The sequence below is a fragment of the Physella acuta genome, unplaced genomic scaffold (assembly GCF_028476545.2).
Source record: "Physella acuta isolate Inbredline_101_S28 unplaced genomic scaffold, ASM2847654v3 ptg000964l, whole genome shotgun sequence".
Lineage (NCBI taxonomy): Eukaryota > Metazoa > Mollusca > Gastropoda > Physidae > Physella > Physella acuta.
In genome coordinates, this window is record NW_026732481.1 from 352138 (window position 1) to 373547 (window position 21410).

The following is a 21410-nucleotide window of genomic DNA, read 5'->3' on the forward strand; positions in this document are numbered from 1 at the left end:
GCACAGTGTGCTTGTACCAAGTAACAATAATTAATAACTTAAAAAATCACAAAAATAAATTTACTATTTGAATTTCAAAGTAAAACTAATTTATTTGCTATTACAGTAAAAAATATATCCAATTCTTACAAGCTCTGGAAGAATGAAATGAAGTAAAAAATTTAAAAATACAGAAACGAAATATGAAGTCACATTGGAGCATATAGTAGAGAATAATCTCAAGCCGGAGAGTGCATACAGTAATATGATGTCATTGATTCTCGAGTAAACATTGAATTAAAAAGCCAATTTTGTCTAATCTTAAAAGTGGTTTGCGTGAAGAGTTTCTTTCATACAATTCTTTGGGTAGGGGCGAAGCCCATCCCTCGCGCTTTAACGTAGCCCCCCCCCCCCCCCCACCCAACTCAAAAGAAATGTCGTCATCGATACTCTATAATAAAATTACAGCCTAATTCATGTGTCTAATCTAAAAAGTGGTTTGCGTGAAGAGTTTCTTTCATGCAATTCTTCGGGTAGTGGCTAAGCGCGACACTAGTGTTTCTTTCAGACTTTTTTCTCCCTGGAGGGAGGAACTTTTTCTAATCGATAAAAAGTGTTTAGCGTGCACAGTTTTTTTCATCCATCTCTTCCGGTAGGGGCGAAGCCCCGCCTAGGTTCTTCCTTTAGTTTGTATGATCTACAAATGCGACCAGTGTTTCTTTCAGACTTTTTCCTCCCTGGAGAGGGGTGGGGGTACTTAAAATTTTTGGGGGCGGGGGTAGAATTTTCGGGGAGGGGGCGGACACTGGAAAAAGTATATAATTATATTTCGTGGAATGGGACGGTAGACATGTTTTGGGGTGTGTGTGTGGGGGGGGGGGGGGGGGGGGGTTGGTTTTAGTTTAGAGAAAATAGAGAGCACTATCAACCTAGCGCGCCCGTTGTATCCTTCCTCAACTGGCCATTTTGCTGAGTTTACATATAAGTACCAACATGACACTGACAGATGTTACAAATCTGTTGGAAGTATTTTTAAAAAAAGATTCATGCCACCTAAAATGTGGCCATTACCAGTGCATATGCTTGAAAATACTAAAAGGTGTGTATAAGCTGCAGTATTAATTGTTTTTTAATTTTGTAAAAAAGATACATATTTACTAGTATCAAGGGGTCGGCATGGTCGAGTCGGTAAAGCTCATGGTTGCTAAACCGTAAAGTCTCGAGTTCGAACCCTCGGGTTTATACATGTGATACATGTGTTTATACATGCAAAAAGTAAACAAATATCTTACCTAACAAACCTGTATACCAGTACCATAATCAAGAATGTGTATTTTTTATAACATACTATAGTTTAAAATCTCACAAAGTAAAAAAAAACATGAGTGTTAGAATCAAGTGTAAGAAAATATTCATTAAAATATGAATTAGTTACTTAGGTATCTAAGGCTGGGCAAAAAGAAGCAAAAAATAGTGTATATTAAAAATATTACATCTTGCTAACATTCCACCTTGTGCTTTGATTTTAAATGACTTTGTAAAGATGCTTTATAATTAAAACCCTGACCACACACTTCACAACAGAAAAGCTTAAGAGGGCTGTGAAGTCGCATATGTGTTTTTAAGTTATGTTTAAAAGAGAAATTTTTACCGCAGGTGTGACAATCATAAAACTTTCTATTTGTATGTATTGTTGATATATGATAAGTTAGGTACGTCTCACAGCTGTACTTTTTTGAGCATTTAGGGCATACAAATATTTTACCACTAGACTTATCTTCATGGATCCTCATATGCTGAACCAAACCAGCCTTGTTTTTTAACTTTTTTTGACAAATTGAGCAAGGGAATTCAAGACCTGGCTCTACGTGAATGTCACTAATATGTTGATCTACTCTGTATACCATTGCTCCACATTTGGGGCATTGTTGGCGAATCCTGGTTTGATGCATGCGTTCATGTTCTTGAAGTTTATCTGCTGAAGTAAACCACATTTCACACTGGCTGCACTTATGCATTTGTTCAGAATGTTCACTTTTGTAATGTGATTTAAGGAGGCTAATAAACTTTAAATCAACATTACAAAAATGGCAAACAGTCATATGTGTCTTTAGGTGTTTTTGAAAATCCTTCCTGTTCTTAAACACCTCTTGACATTTTTTACATTGAACATTGCATTTTGGTGTTGTTATATGCCGCTCACAATGCTTCCTGAGTATGTGGAGATTGAAGCAAGAAAAAGGACACAGGCAACAGGTGTAAGGATTTTCCTGTGTGTGCATTTGCATGACATGCTGGCGTAAAGCAAATGTTGAGACTTTTAAGGAGCACACAGGACAAGACATATATTGGCCTGATGGTATCCTGCGATTTTTTCCACTGTCTTTATTCCTTTTGCTTTCAACATTTGAATCTACAGGAAAATCTTTATCTGGTATATTCAGCTTGATTTTGTGAACCTCCAAGTCATGACAAATCTTTGAGGCTTGAGAGGGAAGCACAGCATCACAGATCTGACATGACAGATTTAAGCTGGGTGTGTCTTTATGTGCTCTAAGGCTTTCCTCTGAACCAAACATCTTTTTGCAATATTTACATTGAACACTATCTTCTTTTGTCAAGTCTTTTGATAAAATGTTTTCAGCCATTTTATTTGTAGTTGGCCTATATCTCTTTTTGTATTTTATTTCTGGGATGGAAAGTCCTTGAAGATGATATTTGCAGTGTTTCAAGTAATCTGCGTTTGTTTTTAATGTATCACCACATGAGCAACATTTATAAGATAGTTCATCAAAATGTAACTTGACATGACATTCAAACCCTTTACGCATAACAACTTGAGAACAAATAGGACATGTTAGCCTTTTGTTATACGCAAATCTACATGGTTTCTCCAGCTGAAACTGAGGAAACTGAGTTCTCAGGTAAGAAAAATCATATGACTTAAATTGATGAACAAACAAATCACCTTGACTAGGAAAAACCAGATCACAACATGAACACTTTGATCGACATGCAAGGTTTCTTTTATGTATACTTTGATCCATTTTTCTGCGAAATTTTTTTTTACACAACTTGCAATAAAATCTAGCCGGTGGCTTTTTCTTTAATTTTTTAGATACTCGCAAAGCTTTAGGATTTTCTGTTTGATTTTGTACCTGCTCATTTGATATAACTTCAACAGCTTTGTCACATATTTTGGGGATGTGTTGATTAGGTGCAAAAATACTTTGCTCTTCATCATCCACAAATTCTATCTCCATGTCAAGGGGTAGGCTCATAGTGTCATCTAGTGAATTATTCTCCTGTGTGGTTAGGTTTTCTTGAGATTTGTATTGTAATACAGCATCATCCAAAGATGTGTTGGAACTAAAAGAACAAAGTTCTTTTATATTTCCAGGCTCTGTATCCATATCATTATCTTGAAAGTATACTTTATTATTGAACTTCGATTCACTACTCTCCAGTAGAATTAGAACCTGTTGATCAATCTTTTCTGGAGTTATTGATTGAATTGAATCATCAGAAGAAGAAGCAGAGATAAAGCTATTAGTGCAACAACTCTCTTGTTTCACCTGCACAGGTTCTGTCTGCTTATCACTATCTTGAAGGTATATACCATCATTGGTTAGGTTAATCTTTTGTTGAAAACTCTGAATAGTCTGACTTGGATACGTTGGATTTGTTAAAGAAAACTGACCATTTTCCTTGTAACTTTGTGTTGAGCTAGTGTGTACTGTATTCGTTTTTTTCAAACAATCGTCTAAAACAAAATTTATTTTTACTGAGCGAAGAAAGGAAAATTCAAGGAATTCTTTATTATCTAAATATAACAGTACAGATCCTTTAACATTAGAAACTTCAACAGTTTGCAAAGTTTTGTTGAGATGGATGTACTCCATTTTTTTATGATCACAAGAAGACTTACAACTGAAATTGAAAAACAACATATGCTTTGTAATAACACTACCATCATTAAAAAATAACATATGATAGTTTAGAAATCAGCAGATAACTATATTAAATCAACTCAAAAAGTCAGTTTCTAAGGATAGGCAGTTATTTTAAATAGCTTAATTGTGGTATGATATTGAACCAGAATCACAAGTCAAAACCCACTACATTTGATGACAAAACCAAACAAAACCCACTAAATTTGATGACTAAACCAAACAAAACCCACTACATTTGATGACTAAACCAAACAAAACCCACTACATTTTATGACTAAACCTAACAAAACCCAGTGACTACATTTGATGACTAAACCAAACAAAACCCACTACATTTAATGACTAAACCAAACAAAACCCACTCACTACATTTGATTCTAGATCTAGGTCCACATTAGGTTGTTCAGTGAAAAGGAACACTGAAAATAGTGAAAAAGCGGCTATAAAACTCAAACTGGTGGCCACTGGTGGGGCTCGATACCTCCCAACTCCACGCCAAAACAAAATGAAAAAGGTAAATTCACAGGTTGGCTAAAAACTTAAAAAGTAAAAGAACCTTCAGAGTTGCTTCAGGCATCTCTTCCCGAACGAAATGGAATTTATATAGAAAATACATAATAGATCTAGATCTATATAGATCTAGAGCAGGGGTTCCCAACCCTGTGCCTGCGGGCGCCAGGGCGCCCACTGAACGATTCGTATATGCCCGCCTCTCACTATTCGACAGAGACATAATTTTTTTTATAAACATTATTTTAAAATATGATTTATTTTTATTTATTTGTTACAGTTTTAATTTTTTTTTTGACTGCCTAGGTTTATTTAATATGTTCGATACTTGTCCCAACTTGTCTAGCGGCAAGCCAGACTGCACTATTTACTTTTGGAATACAGTGGATAGAGAAAACTTCCCATTGTTAAAAAAAGCGGCATATAAAATTGAATCATTTTTCGGTTCGACATATTTATGCGAATCATTGTTTTCAAACATGAACTTAATAAAATCAAGATATAGATCTCGACTCAACGATGAGCATCTTTATGATTGTCTGCTAACAGGATTATCGTCATACGCTCCTAATTACGAAGCTCTGGCCAATAAAATGCAATGCCAAAGATCACATTGACTTTATTATATTTTTTAATTTAATGTTTTCTTTGTATTTATGTGTTTTGTTTACTTTCTTTACGTTTTGTAAATACATTTCTCTGTGTCCTGTCTGTGTGTATGCAGTTTGAAAAAATATGCCAAATAATTTTATCATTTTGAAACATTTTTGTTTATTATTTATTGATACATTATGACTATAAGAAAATAAGAAAATAAATTATGGGAAAATGACAAGTTAATGAAGTTATGGAAGGAGTTTGTCGATTTAAATTATTTAAAATAGGTGGTGCCCGCCACCCTACCGATATTTTAGCATGTGCTCTAGAGTAAAAAAAAGGTTGGGAACCCCTGATCTAATAGTAATACTATATAGACTAGATCTAGAATCTATATATTATATATTAATATATTATAATATAATTATATAATATATATTATATAGACCTCGAAAATTTCAAGTGCCCCCCACCCCCCCTCGGAGAAAAAAAGTTTGGAAAAAACACAGTCACTGAGAACCACCGCCTAAGTAAAAGTTAGAGTCTAGAGTAGATCTAAATTTAAATCGTGTGCGGTATTATCATAATTAATATCAAGACAGATGTCGTTATAAAAACTTGATTGCGTGCTTTTTTTATGAGTTCAATGTCACTTAAAAATTAACCTAGAAATCTAGAAAACTGTTGTTGTTTTTATTTTTTAATGTTCTAAAGTAAAGGTTTATAACTCCGCAAAATTCGAAACAAAATAAAGCGAGAGTGAGCTCCCCTTAACGTTCTCATATTTATTCGAGTCTAATTAAAAGTTTTATCTAATTATTAATTAAATCTGCAAATCGCCTCATTACTCAACGGGCACCGCCGAGAAAAGTCACTCTAGATCTAGATCTATGTTCCATTATTAATTTTTTTTTACTTTCTCGTATATACGAAGTATAGAGAAAGTATTGTAATCGTGCAAAAAAATCTCTTGAAATTTTAACAATTTTCACCGTATTACACCTCTGTCCTTCAACACATCTGAAGTATAGAGGACTTATTTTAATCGGGCACAAATTATCAATCCAGATTTATCAAAATTAAGAGGTTTTATGCGTAATCCATTCTGAAAAACTGGGCTTTGCAATCCTGTCCGTATGTCTGTGTGTGTGTGTAATCACGATTACTTGAGTACCGTTACAGCTAGGTTGATGAAATTTCATATAGACCTATAAGTATTTTATCAAAATCGTAGATCCTGATCAACTTTTGAGCGATTTCCGATAACCGGAAGTGGTACTTTTTCTACTTTGAATTTTTCAAAAGCCTATAACTTGAGTACTATTTCAGATAGATAAATGAAATTTCACATGTGAGTAAAAGATCTAATTTTCTACCTTCTGTTAAATTTTGAGTAATTTCCGTTGACCGAAAGTAGTAATTTACGCTACTTCCGATTTCTCAAAAAACTTATGTAAATTTTTAAAGTACTAATAATATTGCGCAATATTATGCACTTTTTTATTTGGCGTTCACTTGGTGTGCAATTCTTTTGTCTACGAGATTTTATTCTATTTTTAAAACTTTAAGTATTTAAAATGGATAAAAAATCATGTCTATAGCCCGAGTTCCAATCCCCTGTTGTTTTATTCGAAGAATATTCGAGAAAGTTTAGGGGAGATCACTCCCGGTTTATTTTAGAATCATATTCGATGTTATTAAAATAAATGTGGTTGAAAAATGTGACTCTTTGGTTTTTATCGGACTTTATTCAAGATTTGGCGTAGTTGGCTGCGGCAGAAAAAGTCTACCCCCCCCCCCCCCCCAGAGGCGTAGTGGGGGGGGTACATATATCCACGGGCGCCGACCTTAGGGGGCGCCTAAATGGGTTGGAAAGACAAACTGAAATAAACGTGGTTGAAAAACGTGACTCTTTGCTTTTTATCGGACTTTATTCAAGATTTGACGTAGTTGGCTGCGGCAGAGAAAGTCTACTGCCCCCCCCCCCCCCCAGAGGCGTAGTGGGGGGTACATATATCCACGGGCGCGCCGACCTTAGGGGGCGCCAAAATGGTTTGGAAAGACAAACTGAAAGTTTGAGGGGGGTGCAAATTGAAAGTTTTCCCCTGGGCCCGGGAAAGGTCGCTACGCCTCTGCAACAGTGTCCACCCACCACCACCTCGAAAATGTTAGTTCTCCACCCCCCTAACCCTAACCCACCCCCCCCCCCACCCCCCCCCCGAGAAAAAAATCTGAAAGTGGTATTGACGACTTAACAAAGACATTGTGCTGTTTAATATGATGTTCACAATCACATACAAAGACAAGATAGCAAATTCCGACTCAAGACAGACGTTAAGGATGCCAACTTGCACCCTACAGCCCCTCTTAAAAAGAAACCTTCCCATGAGTATCTGTAACAGCTCCCTTAAGTTTCATAATGATGCAACATTGCAGAATGACCCACTGACACACACACTTTATATCACGGGTTCCCAACCTGGGGGTCGCGACCCCCAAGGGGGTCGCGAAGGGCTTTCTGGGGGGTCGCCAACTGGTATACTAAACCTAAGCAATGAGAAACAAAACTTAAATATTTAGAAGAATATCTTAAATTTGGCTTTACTAACATCACTAGAAATGGAATAGAGAAGAAACAATGCATACTGTGCAAAATTGTTCTCAGTCAGGAAATCTTCAAAACTAAAATCTCATTTTGCGACGAGTCATTAGGAATATACCAAAAACGATATGAAGTACTTTAGTCGGCGTGAAGCTAGTCGCAAACATTAGAGAGTTAATCGAACACGATGTTTTCACCAAGGAAACACAACATCATATAAAGTCGCGATAGAAATTGCCAAGGAAAAAAAAAACATTTAAAAAATCACCAAACCATGCATGTTGAAGATGGTGAAAATAATTCTTAGGGATTCCAGTGCAGTAAAGGTGCAACAAATATCTCTGTTTTATAATACTATTCAGCGGCGTATAGCAGATATGTCCGTAAATGTAAAAGAACACATTTTGAATTAAATCAAGCTTTCACTATTGTTTGCTTTTCAAGTTGATGAATCAACAGACGTGAGTTCGTGTTCGCAGTGCTTTTTCTCTGTAAAATATATTCATTCAGATCATAGCAAAGAAGAGTTGCTATTTGGTAAAATAGCATGGAGAAAATAAATACGTTTTTTGAAACTGGATGATTAAAATGGGTTTAAACGGCTGTGGGGTATGTACGGATGGTGCGCAATCGATGTTTAGGTCAAAATCGGGCTTTCAGAAAACAATAAAAGATTTAGCTTCCTAACCAAGGGTTATTTTCTGCATTCTTCACCGGGACGTCCTCGCCAGCAAAACTCTTCCGACTCTTCCGGAGCCCATAAAGAACTGCGCAAAGACATTAATAAAGATCACGAGGTTTTTCTTTTCTACACTGGCAGTCAAACGAAATGTATTAAATCGTGTTTTTGAATTGAAAGACAAAATCAAATTGTTCTTGTAAGTGCAAAAGATATAAGACCTTTTGATATACTTTAACGACAAAGAATGGTTGGAGGGAGCAGAGTTTCTGCCATGTTTCACTCCAACCCCCCTCCCAGAAGAAAGTCTACCGCCCCCCCCCCCCCCCCGAAAAAAATGGAATTTATGTAGGAAATATATATATACTTTTAACAGAAAATTTTTGTCCGCCCCTTCACCAAAAATTTCAGGTGCCCCCCCCCCCCCCGGAGAAAGAAAATCTAGAAGAAACACTGGGAGAGAGTGTCATACATAAGCTTAACCTGAAGCTTCTGGGAAAATGAACCAATAGAAAATAATATTTTAGTGCTTATTAATTTCCTTCCTAATTACGACTTTTTAATTCTATGGGGGTCGCGGGTCACTTTCTTTTTATAAAAGGGGGTCGCCACTCGAAAAAGGTTGGGAACCACTGCTTTATATATATATATATATATATATATATATATATATATATATATATATATATATATAAACCCCTAATACAACATTACAGCAACCACTTACTTCCTGCTGTTGTTCAATTTGTTATTTTTTTATCAGTGGTAAAAATTCACAATTATTTTTAACCATTTCATTAACATTCAGGCATTTGAAGTCATGATTAAACACAAATGAGACAGAGCACCTTTTTTTTAATTAATGTTTCATTTATTGCACAACACATTTTTAAAGTAAATTGATCTTATATAGGCATACAGTAGAAAAGAATTATATTAAAACTAAAAAAAAAAACTAGCTAAAACATCTAAATTATTTTATTATGTTACCTTAAGTTCAAAAAGTTATTTTTATCATTTATTTAAAAAGTACTAATTATGCCAGATCTGTCATTTCACAGAACAAAAGTGAGGTGTATCAATTAATTTAATTAGCCTAAACAGCATTAAAATCATTTGTCAAATTGATCCTCTTGTATTAGAACAGAAGCATATTGATTTTTACCATCTTTATTTACAACTATTTTCAATGTTACTAAAAACATTGAAATGTGATTTTCCCAAAGATTCTTTATATTAATTATATAATCATTAACGAACTTTAAAAATCAGCACATAATATCAAGAGAACAAAATGTAACATGACTAGATTATAATAGATATTAAAGATATACATATTTTTTTAGTGAATGCATTTCACTAACACTCAAACTTGTGCTTTGACTTCAAATGACTCTGTAAAGATGCTTTATAATTGAATCCTTGTCCACACACCTCACAGCTGAAAAGTTTTTGGGCTGAGTGAATTCGCATATGTATTTGCAAGTTATATTTCTCAGTGCACTGTTTACCACATATATGGCATTCATAAAGCTTCCTATCTAAGTGTATCTTTATATGATCAGTCAGATAATCCCGACATCTAAATGTTTTTGAGCATTTGGGGCAAGAAAATGTTTCACCACTACTAACAGCTTCATGTCGCCGCATATGGCTGTTAAAAACTAACTGGTTTGTAAACTTTTTTGGACAAAGTGAACATGGGAATTCGGTGCCTGGCTCTGGGTGACTGGCACGCATGTGTAAAGATAAACGATACACCATAGCTCCACATTTGGGGCATTGGTTGCGGACGCTAAATCTATGGTGACGTTGGTGCTCTTTAAGTTTATTCTCTGCAGGAAATCTTTTATCACACTGATTGCACTTTAACATTTGTTCATAATGATCAGTATTATAATGTGATTTAAGAAGATTGCTATGTTTAAAATCCACATTGCAGAAATGGCATATAGTCTTGTGTATGACAACATGCTTATGAAATTCACTTTTGCTATCAAATACCACAGGACAGTTTGAGCATCGAAAAATGCCACTTTTTTGTTTTCCTATATGCTCATCACAGTGTTTTTTATAGATCTTCTGAGTGGAACAGGGAAACTGACAAAGACAACAGGTGAAAGGACTTTCCTTTGTATGCATTCTCATAATATGCTGAGGTAAAACAACTCTGGTAACTTTCAGTGAACACACTGGACAAGACACATATTGTCTCGATTTTGTCCTCTTCCTTGTGTCATCGCCTATACTTCTTTCACGATTAACTTTTGCATTTACAAGACAATCTTTCTCTGATACATTCATGGGAACTTTGTGCACTTCAAAGTCATGAATAATCATCCAAGCTCGAGAGGGAAGCACAACATCACAGATCTGACATGAAAGATTTAAGCTGGGTGTTTCTTTATGTGCTCTAAGACTTTCCTGAGAACAAAAAGTCATTTTGCAATAACAACACTGATAGGTTTTTTCATCTTTGACCTGCTTGTTATTATCATCATCAAGTAGTTGGTCTTCAACATTTGATACACAATCAGAACCCATTGGATCATTGCTATCAGAGTCCTTTTCTTTCACTGTACCAGATATAAATTGTACAAAATTGTTTTCTATATTGTTTTTCAATTTTACAGAATCATCAACCTCATATTCTTCTATCCCTTTTTCCTTACAGTCTTCTTCAGAATCTTCTTTCCCTGTATGCAAGTTAGTCTTTTTTATTTTGGGTTCTGTTTTGGGGACTACACTCATTATTCTTTTAATTCTTGACATTTTAGACAACTTTCTTTTTATGTGCATCATTTCTGAGTGAGAAACACCTGTAAGATGATCTTTGCAATGTTTTAAATAATTAACAGCTGTTTTTAATGTATCTCCACATAAACAACATTTATAAGATGGTTCATCAAAATGTGAGTTGATGTGGTATTGAAACTGACGAAACACAATAATGCTTTCACAAATAGGGCATATCATCTTATTTTTATCTGCTGGTGCATTCACAATTTTCCCCAGTTTGATTTCAGGAAACTGTGCTTGTAGGTAAGAAATATTATATGACTTGTATTGATGAATAAACAAATCACCTCTGCAAGGAAAATCCAGCCCACACCGCAAGCATTTAACTTGACATGTAAGATTCCTTTGATGTTCCCTTTCTTCCTTTGTTCCTGGGAACCATTTTTTACACAGTTTGCAGTGTCGTCCGGCTAATGGATTTTTTTTAACATGTTCATCATACAACTGCAAAGAACTAGAATTTACTGTTTGTTTCAGTGACTGCTTCTTTGAAGTAAATTTGGTAGTTTTGCCATGTCTTTTAGGAATATGTTGATTAAGCTCTTTATGAATTACTGATTGAAATGAGATATCGGAGGAAGAAGCTGAGGTGGAAACAAAACTGCTCTCTTGTTTCACATGCACAGGTTCCGTCACCTCATCATTATGATCTTGATAAATTACATTGTCATTGGATAAATTATTTTTGTGTTGAAAACTTGGTATGGTCAGACATGGGTAATCTGAATTAGTTGTGGAAAACTGGTAGCTTTCATAGCAATTTTCCACTGAGCTACATATTGCGGCAGAGTCAAATCCATGTCCATGTTGTTGTTGTAAGTTATTTTCAACAGAAAACTGTACTTTTACAGAGTGAAGAAAAGTAAATTTAATAAATTCATTGTTATCTAAATACAATAGTACAGATCCTTTAACATTAGAGGCTTCGAGAGTTTGCAATTTTTCATTGAAATGAAGGTTTTCCATTATTGATGTTTTATTATATCTAGATTCTTGATAACATGATGAAGATAACGCACACAAAATAAAAACAAATCCATTTAGTCGAGATGTTCGTTTTTCGAATAATTTCGACTCTGATTTTTTGTCAACCAAACATAAAAACTAAAAAGAAGCTGTATGCAAAGCGAAACAATACACTGATTTAAAATTAATTTTTTTATCATAATATTTGCATTGAATTACTGTAGTGTATAACTATAGACTGTGTAGGGCTATATACTATATAATATTTCCTTATAAATCACGTTATATATAGATCTAGGTCTAGGCTTTTAGCACAAATACTTTTACAATGCCCTCTCTCAGAGAAAAATAATAGTCTACGTTTTAGTTTACGGACATATAGAAATATTTCCACTATGGAAATGCTATTAAAGATAAGATTTTCACTATTTAATTTTTAAAGGGAAGGGAAAAACAACGGACCATATTTTTTTACTTTGCCAAATTTAGATCTAGAATTTAGATATGTATTTCTAGAGAGAAAGATTGCACAAAAATGCGCTGAGATATGGGGGAAATCCGATTCTGTATACTGTCGCAGTGCGAATAAGCACGTCCGTTGGAGCACTGCGGCTTGTAAGCTATTTGTATGAAGATACAATTTAAAAAAAAAACAATATATCTACTTCAAATTTATAGCAATCTAGGGTAAAAATAGACCTTAAAACTCAACTGGTTTTGTAGCGTTAGTAAAATTAAGAATTGTGTTTTTAGTATTGCAACCTTTATTTACTTTTTAGCAGTAGTTGTGTGATCTAAATATTCATTCGCTGTGTCGTGACTATTGTCGATTCTATGCTGTCTTATTCAACATAGGCCTACGTATTTGCTACATCAGAGTGTCTTTCTTTTAGCCCATCATAGCTTAGATAAATTTTGATTTTGCAAAAATTCGGTTTATCGTATTTATGACATGTGTTGGCCGACAGGATAAATAGGCCTACTACATCTAATATGTCTACAGTATTGCATGGAGTTGTTTCTCCAGGCTGTATGTCTACTGCTGTACGTAGTGTAAGAACCAGGGTTAGTGAACATAGGAGTAAAGAAAACAAGTTAATAAAAAGTCTAGTGACAATTTAAGCGCAATTTCCTTATGTTATTAACGAGATTGAAAAAAAAATTAATTATCAAAACCAAATAGAAAAAATATTTATTAACGAGATTTTAAGAAATATGCGGACGTGTAGGGGGTAATAGAAAATATCAACGGAAATAGTTTTATTTTAACGAGTAGGCCTACACAATGTTCAGTTTAAAATATCATCTTAGGCCTACACGATGCTCAGTTTAAATGTTCTTAATTAATTTTTTGTGACCGAACGAAATGATATTTTTGAAAACTTTCTTCGGCAATATTGGTCTAAATTATGACAGGGATCGATTGGTAAATGTTTCAAGTCGCTAAGTGGTCTGGTTGCCGAGATATGGAGCAAAAACTGCATTTGTTCGAGGTTTTTTGGCTTTTCCGGGAAATCCAGGAAGGAATTCCGGGAATTTTTTTGACGAGTTAATAATCGCAATCCCAGTATGGAAATTGCGCTAAAAAAAGACTATGCCTATCACGTGCTCGAGACTTACTCGAGGATATGAATATTTTTTTTAGTTTCACCATGAAAAATCTATTTCCTAACAGGTTCACCATGAAAAATCTATTTCCTAACAGGTTCGCCACGATGAATCTATTTTCTAGAAGCTCCGGCAACAGCCCGAAGGTCAACTTTGAGTCGGACATCAACTATCCCCCCTTCAAGTTCCACAACCTACGGAAACAGTCCGACACCCAGGCTGGCAACTACCCGGCATGGTGTAATGTTGAACATCTCTTTCCTTCATATTTCTTTGACCTTAATAGCATAACTTAAGACCTGAGATCATTGAATTACCCAAAAGAAATGCGGTTATATCTGTGTATTACTCATCTCTCTCTCTTTCACACACACACATTATATATATATATATATATATATATATATATATATATATATATATATATATATATATATATATGCGCCAGAGGCGTAGCGACCCTTCCCGGCGCCCGAGGACAAACTTTTCGATTTGCACCCCCCCCCCCCTCTCGAGACTTCGATTCGCACCCCCCACCCCTCAAACTTTCGATTTGCACCCCCCTCAACCTTTCAATTTATTTTTCCAACCCATTTTGGCGCCCCCTAAGGTCGGCGCCCGGGGACATATGTGGTCACCGCCCCCCTCCCCCTCGCTACGCTACTGATATGCGCACGCACACACATTTTGAAATGAAAATATTTTAGCCATGCCACAATAGCATGGCTAAAATATTTTCATTTCAAAAGTACTCCCGAACCACCGCTTCACTTCCTACTAACGCCGCAACTGGTTAAGGATTGGTACGAAGTAGGCCTATATTCGATATCTTGGTAAAAGCTAAGGAGGAGGGAGGGGATGTAGAACCCAAAGTTTAAGGTTAGCGTTAAAAGTAAATTAATAAGACACATATGGCAGATGAAGTAGAGTTCATCCGATTCAATGACCTCAGCAATGAGGTCGGCACTATGCCTAGTCGCCGTTGCTTCCCACATACTCTAAGGCGACTGCGCGTTTAGTTATTCTTCATCGACTAGACGCTGTCTTCACGCGTTTTTTCAGACCATCAGCGAGTCCCGGAAGATCAGAAGACACAGTTCTCACCCAAGCGGGAGCCTTCCAAGTTTCGCAGCCCGTCCGCTCCAAGTACGCCAAAACTGAAGAAAGTGAGTACTCTATAAGGGGGGGGGGGTTGCCGTACACGGGAGTGATCCAAGTTTCGCAGCCCTTCAGTTGCAAGTACGCCAAAACTGAAGAAAGTGAGTACTCTATTGGGGGGGGGAGGGGGTGCCGTACACGGGAGTGATACAAGTTTCGCAGCCCGTCCGTTGCAAGTACGCCAAAACTGAGACACAAGGACATCCTGACTCACTCAGACTTGCTTACTCACTGTTAATTTAAATGTCATCACAAACGTTGTTTACTAATCTTATGCTGATGTCGTATGACAAAAAAAAACTATTACTTCACCTCACAAAACAAATAGGCCTTTACTGTATATTGTCATTAAGGATTTACAATGAATCACTCATCTAATGAGTATTAGCGGATTAAACTTATTCCAGTGGAGTAGTCAACTAATAATATTATCGTGCATGGGCGCTACTTTGAAGGAGGATTAATTTACGTAATAGTAGCTATTGCAAATCTCGAACTGAGATCCGTCCACAAATAACTAAGATTCCCTAGGTGGAGAGGGATTCAGCTGTTTGTGATAATGTTTGGGGGGAAGGGGGGGGGGCATTTAAAAAAAATCTTAGTTTCAGCAATCATTACGCAATTTAAATATTTGTTTTTACTGTAAATTGTAATTAAAATTTATCAGTATGGCTGATACATCAATCAGTGTTTCTTCCAGACTTTTTTCTCGGGGGGGGGGGGGGGGGGGCACTTGAAATTTTCGGGGGGGGGGGGGGGCGGACACTGTTAAAAGTATATATTTTCTATATAAATTATATAAATTTCATTTTGTTCGGGGGGGGGGGGCGGTAAAAAATTTTACCTGGAAGAAACTCTGACATCAATATTAGCGAGAAATCGCTGTGACCACTATAGGCGTGTCTAACTTAATGTGACCCTGTATGACGATAGGTAGGTAAAAATCGTTCAAAAAGCTTATTTTATTTTTTGACTATTCTCTCTATACCTCATCCAGCTATCCACGAGTGTACACTCTCTATCCCATCCAGCTATCCACGATTGTTCTCTCTACCCATCCAGCTATCCACGATTGTTCTCTCTCTACCCATCCAGCTATCCACGATTGTTCTCTCTACCCATCCAGCTATCCACGATTGTTCTCTCTCTACCCATCCAGCTATCCACGATTGTTCTCTCTCTACCCATCCAGCTATCCACGATTGTTCTCTCTACCCCATCCAGCTATCCACGATTGTTCTCTCTCTACCCATCCAGCTATCCACGATTGTTCTCTCTACCCATCCAGCTATCCACGATTGTTCTCTCTCTATCCCATCCAGCTATCCACGATTGTTCTCTCTCTACCCATCCAGCTATCCACGATTGTTCTCTCTACCCCATCCATCTATCCACGATTGTTCTCTCTACCCCATCCAGCTATCCACGATTGTTCTCTCTACCCCATCCAGCTATCCACGATTGTTCTCTCTCTACCCATCCAGCTATCCACGATTGTTCTCTCTACCCCATCCAGCTATCCACGATTGTTCTCTCTCTACCCATCCAGCTATCCACGATTGTTCTCTCTACCCATCCAGCTATCCACGATTGTACTCTCTATCCCATCCAGCTATCCGTAGTTGACCGCTCCGGCTTTGTAGACCTGCTTCAGAGAAAGCTGTCTAGGGCGATCATGAGGTCTAGACAGAACACGGCAACTATCTTCGACATGAACAACATCCCCCAGATGACCCAGATGAGAAACTTTATGCTCATAGTCTGCACCAGTTGTTTTTTCTCGGCACCTATGGTCTACATGCCTTTGGGATCAATACAGGTATGACTTAGTGCACCTATGGTCTACATGCCAATGGAATCAATACAGGTATGTCTTGGTGCACCTATGGTCTACATGCCTTTGGGATCAATACAGGTATGACTTAGTTCACCTATGGTCTACATGCCTTTGGGATCAATAGAGGTATGATTTGGTGCACCTATGGTCTACCTGTCTTTGGGATCAATACAGGTATGATTTGGTGCACCTATGGTCTACATGCCTTTGGGATCAATACAGGTATGATTTGGTGCACCTATGGTCTACCTGCCTATGGGATCAATACAGGTATGACTTGGTGCACCTATGGTCTACCTGTCTTTGGGATCAATATAGGTATGATTTGGTGCACCTATGGTCTACCTGTCTTTGGGATCAATATAGGCATGATTTGGTGCACCTATGGTCTACCTGTCTTTGGGATCAATATAGGTATGATTTGGTGCACTTATGGTCTACCTGTCTTTGTGATCAATATAGGCATGATTTGGTGCACCTATGGTCTACCTGTCTTTGGGATCAATACAGGTATGATTTGGTGCACCTGTTTCTTACCGGCATCTATGGTTTACGTGTCAATGGTATCACTACCGATGTGACACGCACCTGGCCTAGTACAGATGCAGTTTTTGTGATAGAAGTTGGGGTAGTTAATGTGTTGTATCCTTTGAGTACCGGTATTTTATAAATTTTATATAAAGGTTTCAATCCAAACTTCAAGTTCCATGTTTTGTTCTGTTGTCGTGTAGTAGGTTCATTTTGTCTATATTTAAATAACTTGTTTAATTTGCATTTTTCCCTATATTTCAGTCCGAATTTAATCAGAACTGTTTTCTTTTTACAAATATAAAACTGATTCACCTAAAACAGGCGAACGATTCTGTTGGAGATAATGAAAAAATATCGTAAGATTTACGTTGGCTTACATTTAATTTGAATTGAAATTAATTTTTGAAAGCCTCCTGATTCAGTAAAGGAGATAAAACGTTTATAATTATTTTTTTATTTAATGTTTTTGGTGCTTTTCCGCAAATTTACCAGAATGTTTCTCCTAAGAACCCATCGTATGATTAAAAAGGGATAAGGGTACAGAATCTTATTTAGTCTATCCATTGTACGATGTTGCGGGTTCTAACAATCTAATAAAAGAAGAAAAAAACGTAACAACTAAAACCAAAATTCAAAGATTTTAAAAAAATGTAAGCTAAACCACCCACATGAGCCATCTAAAAACCAGCCATCGTCACATAACAATAACATTATTAGAACTAATTGAACTGTTAATTTGATAAAAGACAAATCATTAAACTTTGTTATAAAATAACTTGGCGCTACTCTGCGATGACAAGGCAATAAGTGTGAGAGCGCGATTCATTCAGACACAAGCCGTAAGGCTTACGGTGGATCAAAACCTTTTAAATCTCAACTTCCAAGTTACACTGTCAATGTCACACTCCCTCCTTGTCTTTATTGCCACCATTAACTGCCCCACACATCAAATTTAACACTTCTCTCTCACTCGCTCACTACACACCCGCTGTCACTCGACCAGTAGCTTCCCTTGTTAACCTCGTTCACTCCATAAAACAACATAAACATACACATCAACAAACCTAGCCAGACTCGACATAGTCTAAAGATACAACAGCTAGGGTATACACCCACCCACACACACTAACGCAGAATTTAAAGTACTTTGTTCCACATACATACCTTTCAATATATTTCACATCACCTCAACAAAGTGTGTCTTACCTGAGCAGGACATTGCTGCCTCATCAGTTACCCACCGGACATCGGCCAACATTAATTAGCCCTGAACAATTAATTCATACACATCTGTTAAAATCCCCTTGGGTCATTTTAAGACAGAGATAGATAATGGATAATTTACGGAAAGGACAGGGGTAGGAATGGAATGGGCCGCCAGAAAACCGGGAAAAAATCCCGATAGACCACCAGGATCGGTACTTTAATGGACCTACTAGATGTTTTCAAAAACATGTCTTTTTTTAATTAAACCTTCTGATTAGTCGTTTTGTTATTATAGCATATTGCAATTTGTAAAACGACCATAGATTTTGTAGGCATCGGCCCCCAGACTTGGATAAAAAAAAAAGTTCTATGAAAATTTAAGTCGGATAGGGGCCGGTTTTAAATTTACTTTTATTCATGTCCCGTGTCGCTTGGGCACATCTAGTCAACCCCTGGATATGGATAGGAATTAGGGATTAGTGATAGGATAAGGGATGAAGTTTGAATGGGGGCAGGAATTAGTGATAGGTATAGAATAATGGATAGAGTTAGGGATAAGGATAGGGAATGGATAGGGATATGTGTTACATGCCTACTGTAATGATAAATCCCTAGAAGTGTAACGTGTACCCCTCGTATATTTCAGGTTTGACCCAGCCAACACAGTGTGGGGATCCCGGTTTTACTGCGACTTTACGACCTTTGTTCCCGTCGCCGTGGCCATCTCTTCAGTCATGGTCGGCTGGTCCACCTTCACTATATGGCCAGCTATGATGTCCCTGAAGTGAGTATCCGATCGGTGCACGGTCTTCGCTGGTGGCGGATTAAGGTTGGGGGCTGATAGAACAGTAGCATGGGGCCCATGTTTATAAGTATAATTTATCTATGGGATGAAAGTGGAAGTATACATAACCGTTGGACTAATATACATTATTTTGAGAATGATGTCTTTGTAGATTATCTGAATTGAGAATGGCAGTTTTATATAATTGATCTGAACTAGTACAGTAATATCTAAATATGTCAGAGTTTCCACCACTTATAACAAAAATGTCACAAATATTTCACCACATATTTGATTCTTTAATTTCATGATATGCGGGTAATTATGTTTGACTTCTATCCCGTGATGTATTTATTTCAGCAAGGGCGGAACACTAATGGCTCTTTACTTATCGATCTCTGTTGTGTCTCTCTGTGTGGTGTCGGTGTCCAGCATCATGCTTAAAGAGGGCTACAAAAACACTTGCGATTTACTGGAGGCGCAGGATGAATTTAAAGGGTAATAACTCGTAGTTTGAATATCATCGTTTTCTTAAACTTAAAGTCTAGTAAAATTAGGATCTAAGTAGTACGTTATTAATATGTTTTTTAAAACAAGATGGTTTTTAAAGCTATTCAATGTACAATATATTTTTAAACATTGGAGCAAAGAAAACATCATCTGAGTTCTCTGTACTGCTTAAGTTACGGCCGACAATCCACAACTCTACAGAGTTCTCTGTCCTGTTGGAGTTATGGCCAACAACTCATCTGATCCAGCTGTTTCTATGTCAGACCTATTTCGTTGCCCGTTGTTTTTGTGACGTATTTTCCGCTTACCTTGAGTGTTTCATTTCAATCATGCCTAATATCTTTAATGGCTACTAAGTTGCAATGCCTTGGCCGTCGAGTTGGTCCATCTAGGTCCACCAAATTCCGTTCCTACGATTTATGTCAGGTGTCTTCATCGGCATCATCCAGTCTAAGTCAAGAATGAAAAGTAATGACGACAACAAACATGCATGCCATACACAGATTCACACCCGTTTTTTTCCCCCTTTGTTAAGTTTGATATCGGTATCACGCAAGTCTTTCTTATAGCCACAATCAACATGATTGTTTCCCCTTACCCACAGGTACTCATGTAAACACTTGAACAACAAGGACATCAAGCTTCCAGAGTCCCAGCATGAGCACAACTTCGCCCAAAATATCAACAAAGCGATGTCATTGGCGCTGGTTGGTTGTTTTAATTTGAATTTTACGTTTGTTATTAAAAAACAACATAGTTCACAAGTATGTCACGCAGTACATTAATACCTTCTGAACAAAAGGAAGTTCTGTAAACTTAGTGATCGTTCCCTCTCAGCTTTTGGATACCGGTGCATGTTAAAATAAAATGGCAATCCATTTCTAACAAACAAGTAGTATACTCAACACTAATTAAAAAGAATTTTTACTTTAAAGAATCGGTTAATTATCAACCGTTATATTAGTAAAAGTGATATATTAATATCTAATTAGTTGAATTTTCCCCAAACTTTGGAAGTACATTCTGGAAAATCTTCAAATAAAATCGTTAAAACAGGAGCAGTCACTTGCAAGAAGTCAAGCATAAAAATAAATATTGAGTGATTTCCCTTTGCATATCTTTTTACAATAGATGGGTGGATGGTGCTTGATTGGATTTTCTGCTTCTCAAGTTTTTATTTGCATCTACACCTGTGTCATTATCTGGTTCTATTACCATTACGTTCCTAACCTTGAAGAATCTATTGACTTGGGCTCGGATCTTAGTTCAACATAAACTAATATGGTAGGTTCAACAACAAAATCATCTTTTAATTTAATGCAGTAAAATAAATAATAAATAAATCTCACTTCATGAAAATTTCAACATTTGTTATTTTAAAGATGTAGGCAAATGTGAAGACAATTAATCTAATATTAGCTTGACAAAAACCATTTCTCTAATGTATGTGTTATTTTATTAGTAATGTATTGAAATCTACTCCGCCCCCCCCCCCCCCCCCCCCTATTTTTCAGTGACTGCAAGAAATGCCACTTACTATCGCTCAAAAGGCTATACATTAATACAGATCAAGTGTTATTGTTGACTGTTTGAATTTAATTTAGTGTTAGATTTAAGAAATAGTAATTTTAAATGTTTATGTTTTCTAAACATTACTTCTTTTTCTTATTTGCAAATTCTAAAATATTCAA

The 21410-nt window shown here is 36.6% G+C and overlaps 3 protein-coding genes across 4 annotated transcripts; 1 reads left to right on the forward strand and 2 right to left on the reverse strand.

The window, feature by feature from the left end:
- Positions 1–927: 927 nt before the first annotated feature.
- LOC131953933 (zinc finger protein 37) lies at positions 928–5742 on the reverse strand. Of its 2 annotated transcripts, XM_059317393.1 has the most exons (4): positions 5705–5723; positions 4489–4511; positions 4299–4351; positions 928–3909 (listed from the first exon to the last, which is right to left on the reverse strand). In XM_059317393.1, exons 3-4 carry the CDS (start codon positions 4301–4303, stop codon positions 1479–1481), a joined length of 2436 nt encoding a protein of 811 aa, XP_059173376.1. In that variant the 5' UTR covers positions 4304–4351; positions 4489–4511; positions 5705–5723; the 3' UTR covers positions 928–1478. The 2 variants fall into 2 exon arrangements, with proteins under 2 accessions (XP_059173376.1, XP_059173377.1); XM_059317394.1 differs by lacking the exons at positions 4299–4351; positions 4489–4511 and having other exon boundaries at positions 5705–5742.
- A 3539-nt stretch (positions 5743–9281) lies between these two features.
- On the reverse strand, positions 9282–12123 carry LOC131953890 (zinc finger protein 573). The gene has a single exon (XM_059317318.1). It carries the CDS (start codon positions 12083–12085, stop codon positions 9680–9682), a length of 2406 nt encoding a protein of 801 aa, XP_059173301.1. The 5' UTR covers positions 12086–12123; the 3' UTR covers positions 9282–9679.
- Positions 12124–12687: 564 nt separating this feature from the next.
- Positions 12688–21394, forward strand: LOC131953926 (uncharacterized). Its single transcript, XM_059317388.1, has 10 exons — positions 12688–12772; positions 13791–13933; positions 14756–14859; positions 16464–16670; positions 17481–17575; positions 19072–19209; positions 19570–19707; positions 20324–20426; positions 20851–21003; positions 21234–21394. The coding sequence occupies exons 1-9, from the start codon at positions 12714–12716 to the stop codon at positions 20992–20994; spliced, it is 1131 nt and encodes a 376-aa protein (XP_059173371.1). The 5' UTR covers positions 12688–12713; the 3' UTR covers positions 20995–21003; positions 21234–21394.
- The last annotated feature ends 16 nt before the right edge of the window (positions 21395–21410 follow it).